Here is a 9,038-nt window from a genome sequence, read left to right as displayed (position 1 = left end):
GGATGGATGGATGGATGGATGGATGGATGGATGGATGGATGGATGGATGGATGGATGGATGGGTGGATGGATGGATGGAGTTCATGCAGGTGTAAATAAAGCCAGACAGTAGATTGACAGCTGCAGCTGTTCTGTTTGGTCACCAGGGGGCGATAATCCCCAAGCTGTTTCGAGTCCAGATGGGGTTTCTTTCAGTTTGACTGATAGAGAAATTAATAATTCACAATATATGAATATATTTTACTGTTACATCCAAAGATGAACACCAACCCGGTGGACACTGGGGGGGGGGCACCCGAACCTGGGCTGGCTTTATTTGACATGTTTCCCAGCCTCCCAGAATTTACACTTTAATTACCTCCATTTCAGACACTCCTCTCTGGCCCGGCGGTCGTTGCCTGTTTCAGTTTCGCGGTCAGGGTTCGGGTTCGGGTTCGACGCTCACCTGTGGTGACGTAGGCGCTTAATGGGCGACCGCGAGACGAGGAGGAAGTGAGCGCGCGAGGCAGAGCAATATGTGACGGAGCTGCGTTCCGGAGGAGTCCCGCCGCTGCCAGCCCGCTCAGCCGCTCAGCCGCAGCTCTCGTCGCCGCGTTGCCATCCAGGACGGAGGCGGTCGTGCGTGCAGGGCTTCACCGCGCCCAGGTAAGCGAGGCGGCTGCTCCCTGCGCCGTTCCCGGGTGTCGCCTGGCTCTTTCCCACCATGGGAATGCGAGAGCGAGGCCGACATGTTCGCTCCCACCCTAATCCGTCTCTCCGAGACAAGTTTCCCCTGTGAAAGTTCAGTTTTGCAACCTGTCGCTTCTAACTTAATTGTTGTTGTTGTTTCAGCTGCATTAAGGTGTTTAGGCTTCATAACGAGCTGACGTGACAGTAAATGTGCGTCCAGGTAAGAGGATTTATTGACAGAAAATGTTTGGATTTATTTTCTTGTAGTCTCTCTCTCTCACACACACACGCACACGCACACATTATACATAGGAGCCCCACCATAGGTCACCAGAGGTATTTAAGGGTCGTGTAGAACGTTACATTTTAGTCACATGCAGCTTATGTTTGGGTTCTCTTTAGGACCCAGTACTTCTTTCCCTGCGTGAATCCTGCGTGCAACAACACAGTTGTGGGTCAGGTCCCACCGTGGAGCCGACTGTAGCGTTTTCATGTTCTGGTTGGGTCCTGGTCCCGAGTGGCTACTCCTGTGACACGCTGTCAGTGCCCTCGGTGACCTGGAGCAAGATACTGAACTTTTAATCACTTCCTTGTGTGTGTAAATTGTGTATTTGGTTTCTCTCTTGACACCAATTTCAGTAATGCGTTCTATTGTCTTTTGCTTTTCGCCCTCATTGATTCGTACTTGCAAATATAGTATTGCGCTGCTTCTTTGACATCTTTGATCTTTAATATCTCTTTTTACATGAAATGAACTGGGGGGGGGGGGGGGGGGTGCTCACACGAGCCCTGTTAAAAGTGTTCATCGGTTGTGTTTTCTGCTTGTAGTCTTTCAGATGCCACCAACTGTTTAGGTCCTAAAGCGCTCGCCACACTGGCCTGAGGTGTCAGGGAGGGGTCGTCATGTCCCAGGGACAGTCAGACAGCCGGTTGGGCGACGAGGCCCCTCTCATTCTGGAGAGCCACTTCTCCACAGTTCTCCACATATCCGAGCCAGAGGACGACTGCTACCCAGGTTCCCCCCAGCAGGAACCACAGCAGGAAGATGTAGTAGACAGGATTGTGGTGCCTCAGGTGGTTCTGAGCACCCAGAGTCCAGCCGCGCTTAAAACCGGCACCCACCAGCTCATTCCTAAGAATCTAGCCGCGGCCAGCCGGCCTAAACACCGCCACCACACGACTGTGGTCACCTTCCCGATTGGACTAGAGCACGCCAGCACTCGGACCCGTCATTCAACGCAGGGCTCGGATGTGTCCTGGGAGGACTACGACAGCGATGGAGACGGTTTTGCTTTAAGAAGGAACCGGAGGAACAAGTCCTACAGAGCAGCTGTGACCAGTTTGGACATCGAAGCCATGGCAGGAGGAAAAGGATCCGCATCCACGTTGAAACCTGTCAAAGAAAGCAGAGCCCCCAGTCCCAGTCCAGGCCGCAGCCCCCGGCGCAAGGTAGCATCATCCGAGCTACCTCCTTGATCGCTAACGCTTAAAAAGCAGCATTTACGGATACGTAGACGTTGGCTAATCCAGTTCACGAGTGTCACAGTATTACTGACTCGTCGTGCTTAACTGTGGCTACGTTTCTGTTTTCCTCTGCAGAGAACCTTTGGGAGGAAGAGGAACCAGAACCAGCGTGGCTCCTTCAAGGATGGTATGTTTACTAAAGTGTCAGCCTGTCTGCCGCCGTAAGCCCGGCCGTGCGATCGCTCGTAGATTGGGAATAACGACTGATGCTGTCAGATGCTGGTTAGGACATGTTGATGCATCTCTCCTTGTCCATGTTGAGGAACTGTGCCTTCAGGCAACGGAAAGGACCAAACATGGGATCTTGCTTCATTTCCAGCAGAATAGTAAATTATTGGGTTCAGAAGTTTTTTATCGGCAGGTCTCTCTGACAGCATTTATTTAACTAATTATACCGAGTACCACAGATCTCAGCGTTGTATTTCAGTTAAGAAATCAGTGTGGAGTCTTTAGTCCAGGGGTGCTGAAGCCCAGGCCCCAAGGGCCACGATCCAGCCAGGTTTTCTGACCTACCAGGTAGAAAAGGCTTTCACCGGGTTCCCTCTTTCCTGGGAGGACAGAAAACCCGGCTGGATTGCGGCCCACAATGACTGGGTATCATTTTTTACACACTTTAGAAAATGAGCTTCAACATAAATAGGCCTTTTAGCTCTCTGTATGACCCAGGCTTCTTTCAAACAGATGTCATTGCGTTTCCAGACCAATTCGTGGAAAGTATTTTATGTCTTCAGCCAGAAACGTACCACACGTCTGCTTATCCCACAAACATTGACTTTTCCTCAGCCCCATCTGTCAGATACTTCAAGCAGAAACATGTTCTGTAATTGGAGCATGTGCGACATAGGTTACAACTCTGGTATGCAAAAAAAGTGAACGGCTATAATTAACCCCAGATTCCCCTGACCTTATATGTATACGTGACCTTGAATGATAAAACAGTGCCGGGCTATAATACTCTGTTTCCTTAAATCTACATTTGCAGAGAGACTTTTTACTCTGTTGACACCAAAATGCCCCAAAAAAAATCATTATTTTTAGATAAAGCTGCCGTTCTCACTGAGGCTGCTACTGACGTTGAATTCTGTTGATCTGCCAGCTACGCCGCGCCTTTACCAGGAGATCCGTGAGCGTGGGCTCAACTCCACCATCCAGGATGAGCTGCTGGATGACTTTGTGATGGTGGAGGCTCCCGTGGAGGACCAGGCCATCGTGGTGAAGAGCTACCGGCCTATCCAGCTCACCTGGAGCCAGCTGCCACAGGTGGACTTCTAACAGTGGTTTTATTTTTGCCAATAACCCGATTATTTAAATGCTGTCACACAGAGGTCTGTTTAAGTGAAATAACCACCAATATCCAAATATTTCCCACCATAATATCGTGCAGAACATTTTTCTGGACACTATTCAACACTGTAACTCAGCGCAAAGTAGGAAATTGGGACCATGTGTTGGGTTTTGTCCGGATATTGTTGTGAAAAGCGAATGCCGGGCGTGGATCCTCTTAGCCGCTGGGATAGAGGCGCGTGGAAAACACTTAGAATAATGAAATTGTTTCTGTCAACAAGCCTACACACAACAGCCACAGCAAGCTCATTGTGTCAATGCTGTCGAGCTGCGGTTGACTGCCATAGCGTGGTGCGTTCAGGCTCTATATTAGCTGTCAGTGCACATACAGTGTTAACAATAGGAGTGTGGTGGTCGGGTGTAACAGTAGTTATTGTTCGTCTCTCCAAAGGTGAAGGAAACGGGCATCCTGACCATGATCTCGCCACAGGAGAGGAAGAGACAGGAGGTACGTATGCGTCTACCTGCCAAAGATTACATGCAACCGCTCGTGCTTCACTCTCAAGCCCGCACGTTGAGCTTGTGGCCAAAGGAAACGATACCATCATCACCACGCACTTCCCATCGGCTCACTATTTGAGTGATGTTTGTAGGAAATAAAGGATGCCGTAGTGGAACATGCTGGCACTTGTGAAATGTTTCTTTTCCAGTTTAGCAACACAGCCTCTGTCAACACCAAAGGTCCACCTTATGTTCACCAGTCACCGGAGCAACGCCACACCCTGACGCTGTTCCGCCTGTGTTTAAGTGCTTCGACTTGCTGTTTTGCTCGTTTGCTCGTCCCAGTCAGTTTAATTTAGTCAAATATTTGAACCCTTGTTTGCTAGAGGGTCTGCAGAGACACCAGGATGATCATTCCTCTTCCCCACTGATGTTCACGCGCTGAAATATCAGAATGAGTCTCAGATTTCCAGGAAGTGCTGCTGACGGTGTAACTCATCTATTGCACTTTGGTCCTCTGTACTTTGAAATGTGAGTCATCGTCACAAACGAGGAGTTGATCTAACGCCACCACTTCAGCATACGCAGTAAAAACAAGTATACACACTCTTCAATCATGTCCTGCTCAGAATCTACTTGTCTGCTATTATAGGGAGTTCCTTTTGAATCAACTATGTCTATTTCTACTAAATATTTCAGTTGATTCCATATAAATGAGTAAAACTCATCTAGACCCATGCCTAGATGTCCCTCCATTCTTCCTCATTGTGGTTCTTTTTATTTTTACTCACACATGCATCATCACACCGTCTCATTTGCCTACCAAGAACTTGACTCTGCAGTGTGACACTAAAAAGCACACGTGACAGATTCTGATTCCTCCTCAGGCTGATCTTTGCGCTCTTTGACAGGCCATTTTTGAAATCATCACGTCGGAGCATTCCTACCTGCACAGCCTGGGCATCCTGGTGCGGCACTTCAAGAATAACGAGGCTCTGAGGAAAACCATGACCACCACGGAGCATCATCATCTCTTCTCCAACATCGCTGTCATCCACCAAATCAGCCAAAGGTGCAGAAACCAGAACCAGAGAGAAACCAGACTTGTTTTGTTTGTGTGTGGACCAATGAGGATCAGAGAAAGATCGATGGCGCGATTGTGAATTTTGAAATGTGTGTTGCGACTGTTGCCTCTTGCAGACTGTTGGTTGTCGTTCCTCTTTGAATTATTGTCCAGATTTTGTTGTGTTCCATCATGAGTAAACTCTCCGTGTGCCAGATACAGCATGGCCCCTGGCATTAGTGCTTTGGGCATGTTGAAACATGCTCGCCAAACTGGTTCTGCAGCCTCTGCTCTAAATGGTATTCACAGGTTTGGGTGAGAGGCCCGCATTTGAGTTGCACACATTGCTGGTTTCATCTTTTTGAAAGAAACTGACTCCAGTTCAACAGCCAGACTAACAAAATCAGTGAAACTAGAAGGCAGAGGGGGTTTCTGTGTCCGCTAGTATCTGTGGGGGACAGTTTTTTTCCAGGTGTCATTTTACTTTTCATTGTTTACAATAAAGAAGAGCAGGGTGGGGCAGAAAGGCATTTAGCAGGGGCTGTACAAGCATTACAATACTTAAAATAATCCATTGTTCAACTTGTTGGTTTATTGGATTCTGCCGCCCCAGTAGCTACATTAGCTAGGATATCTGACCTGTCATATGAACATGAATGTGCAAGTTGTGTGACAACCAATCCCCCCCCCCCCCCCCCCCAACTCTTTAATTTTTTAGGTTTTTTGAAGATCTGGAAAGGCGTCACTACGAGAATCCAGTCATACGAGACATTAGCGACATCGTTCAAAACCATGCTTCCAATCATTTCGAACCCTACATCGTTTATTGCTCCAATGAGACGTTCCAGCAGAGGACGCTGCAGAAGCTGCTGTCAGTATCGCGGTATCCTTGAAAATATTCTCTGGTGAAACGACAGGATGAACTGAAGCTGTTCTTTTGCCAGGACCAGCAACACTGCCTTCAAAGAGACCCTGAAGCAAATCGAAGGCAGCAGTGAATGCGGAGGCCTGCCCATGATCTCCTTCCTCATCCTCCCTATGCAGAGAGTCACCAGGCTGCCGCTGCTGCTGGACGTTGGTTTACCTTTGCTTCTCAGCCCCCATCACTCCACAAGCGTGTCAACCGGGCCGGAATGTCGCTTCTACTGAAAACGTTTCCTGTCCTTGTTCTCGTCACAGACGATATGCCAGAAAACAAAGGACAAAACAGCCGAGTACTTTGCAGCCGTGTGGGCGCTGCACGGCATGAGCAAGGTAGAGTCGGTGACAGGAGAAAAAAAAAAAGCACTTTTTAGTGGCGCAACAGGGGAATAGAGATGTGACTCTGTGGTTATTGGCTCAACAGCTGGTCAATAGTTGCAATGATGGAGCGAGGAGGATGGAGAGGACTGAGCAGATGTACACCATCCAGAAACAGATGGAGTTTGGGAAAATCAAGGTAAGACCCAAACAGGCTTCAGAGGTATTGGGTGGGATGCTGGGTCAGGGCGGTACACATGAACTCTTGACCGTGTCTCTGCAGCCTTTTCCTCTGGTGTCATCGTCCCGGTGGCTGAAGAAGTGCGGCGAGCTCGCCGTCTCCACCGAAGAGCTCAGCATCTGGAGGGCTTTCAGCCACAGGAGCTACTACCTGTTTCTCTTCAATGATGTTCTGATCATCACCAAGAAGAAAAGGTCAGCACATGAAACACACTCTATCCGTACGACCCCAGTAAGAGAGGGAAAAGCAGGGCACGTGATTGAAATTGGTGCTGTTGGAGAGGAATTCTGAGGACCTCTGGGAACATGTTTATGCACTTTTCCTGCTGAGTTGTGAATACTGAGGAGGTCCAGCTGCTGGCAGATAGAAGAGGAGGGAACAGGGACAGGGGAAGGAAGGATTGTGCATGTGGTGCGTGCATACTTGAGATTCTTCAATCTTGAATTCAGCATGTCAGCCCAAGAGGATCCTTTTCTGTTTTAACTAGGGAGAAACCAAACAGTGTCAGCACACAGGAATCGGCTGCACACGACACTGGAGAAAAACAATGTCACCCATGCTGGCTGATTGGCTGATCATTAAAACAATGTCATCATTTTTATAAATGTTGATGTGTCAAAGATCATCTGAGGGTCAATGTTTGTGTGCCCAGCGAGGAGAGCTTTGTGGTGATGGACTACGCCACTCTGGAGAACGTGGAGGTGGAGTGTGGGGAGGATGCAGAAGGACGGACATCTTCACCTGCTAAGAACAGCTCCCACTATTATCTGTCCTTCAGACTCCTGATGAGCAGGAACAGCGAGGGGAGAACGGAGCAGATGTGCCTTGTTGCTGAGTCCAGGTACAGAACTGATTCCAAAGACTAGCTCAGTATGTCCATATCTGGGGAGTATTCAAAGAATATTTAAATGAGACTCAATGACTCTGTGGACAAAAATAGCTGGGAATTGAAATTAGCTGGAAAAAGTGTTGTATTATCAATTTTAGTCATCTAAACTGTTGTAAATAATCACCTTAAAGTTAGTTACGTGGGGAATAAAAATTTCATAGAAAAAGCTCCTGTTAACCACAACTGAGGGTCAGTGGCGCCCTCTAGCGAGCGAAGTGTAATAGCTACAGTATTTTAAAACGTTCCAACAGTTTGGGTTTAAATGAGAGAAAGTCACAACCGTGCGCGCTGTTTTCCCTCTCATATCAGGGCGGATCGGGCTCGTTGGATCGTGGCTCTCAGAGAACACAAGGAGACAGACGTCTCCACCCCCACGACTGGTAGGTTCATGTGCTTGTTTACCGAGGGAGTGGGTCCGGATAATCGACGCTCACTTAAAGGCCAGATGGCCCTCGTCACCCACACGTTAGTGAATAAAAACGGTGGAGTTGGTTTGCTAACCTGTGCAAATGCTGCAGTGACGGTCCAGAGCGTTTACTCTCCGTTATTACTGATCTCAGGTGAATTATATTTGTTTGTTAGAAATCCATTTGGTTGCAGCTAAAACCGTGATCATGACCTTCTTTACTCACATTACGCTGTTTCCCCCCTATTTATTTGTGCTGTAGCTCCAAACAACGGAACTTTCAGCCAATTAAGAGAATTCCAACATTCATACTGTAGGGATGAGTGAGCCTGTAGTGGAAGATGAGCCCCTGAATATCAAGTGGTGCTCCTCAGTCTTTTAGAACAATATGGAGGGGTGTTGAGTGGCTGTCACATGATGGCATGTCCAGTTTTAAAGTAGTTTGGACATTTTGGTGTTTCAGGTCTGCCTCAGTATGAAGCCACCAAGGCCTACATGCCCAAGAACCAGGATGAGCTGAGCCTCCAGCAGGCTGAGCTGGTCATTGTCCTTCAGAAGGAGGAAGGTGAGGCTCTACAAACTGCCCCCCCACTTCCAGACCTACCACCACTGAGGTGTTCTGTACTGTTCTCCTCCCAGAGTGGTGCTATGGCGAGAGAATGAGAGATGGAGAACGGGGCTGGTTTCCTGCCAGCTGTGCCACAGAGATCACCAACCCCGCTGCCATCCAAAACAACGTGCAGCGCATGAAGCGCCTGCGCAAAGAGACCAACGTTTGAAAGAGCGTCCATCTTCACCGAGGGAGGAGACGAGACCCATCGCCTGGTGGATGGGGGGGGTGGGGGGAGTCCACGAGTAGGAAGGCCAGAACCAGCACAGGGGTCTGTGGAAAGGCCGACCAAGACGTGTTCATGGCAGTCGAAGGTAACTGTTAAAGGTCTCCCCGTCTGGACGATTTAACTTCACTTGAATAATTTTATAGTCAACATGTAAATGTAGTTTTAAAAGTGTTGTTTAATGTTATGTCCACTTTTAACAAAACCTAATAATGTATTGCTGGTGTAAACAGCTTAGAATGAGTCTGTGCCAAGTAAACAGGCATAAAGTCACAGCCTGATGCTGTAGCTTTAAAAAGGACCCAATTCAGGGCAACACACCCAACTCAGACAGTAAAATTGTGTTGGTAAAATGTCTAATAAACCGATAGGAAAAACTCAAGACA

General features: G+C 48.2%; 1 protein-coding gene across 2 annotated transcripts; it reads left to right on the top strand.

Moving 5' to 3' along the window:
* Positions 1 to 398: 398 nt before the first annotated feature.
* On the top strand, positions 399 to 9,036 carry arhgef16 (Rho guanine nucleotide exchange factor (GEF) 16). Of its 2 annotated transcripts, XM_011602397.2 has the most exons (16): positions 399 to 645; positions 832 to 889; positions 1,498 to 2,118; positions 2,269 to 2,320; positions 3,290 to 3,453; positions 3,929 to 3,985; positions 4,890 to 5,050; positions 5,760 to 5,912; positions 5,986 to 6,115; positions 6,221 to 6,295; positions 6,387 to 6,479; positions 6,564 to 6,715; positions 7,174 to 7,362; positions 7,720 to 7,790; positions 8,280 to 8,381; positions 8,456 to 9,036. In XM_011602397.2, exons 3-16 carry the CDS (start codon positions 1,573 to 1,575, stop codon positions 8,593 to 8,595), a joined length of 2,085 nt encoding a protein of 694 aa, XP_011600699.1. In that variant the 5' UTR covers positions 399 to 645; positions 832 to 889; positions 1,498 to 1,572; the 3' UTR covers positions 8,596 to 9,036. The 2 variants fall into 2 exon arrangements, with proteins under 2 accessions (XP_011600699.1, XP_029689025.1); XM_029833165.1 differs by lacking the exon at positions 832 to 889.
* Positions 9,037 to 9,038: the final 2 nt, after the last annotated feature.

Source organism: Takifugu rubripes, chromosome 3 (assembly GCF_901000725.2).
Source record: "Takifugu rubripes chromosome 3, fTakRub1.2, whole genome shotgun sequence".
Classification (NCBI taxonomy): Eukaryota; Metazoa; Chordata; class Actinopteri; order Tetraodontiformes; family Tetraodontidae; genus Takifugu; species Takifugu rubripes.
The sequence above is the reverse complement of the archived record's forward strand: the minus strand, read 5'-3'. Positions and strand labels throughout refer to the sequence as shown.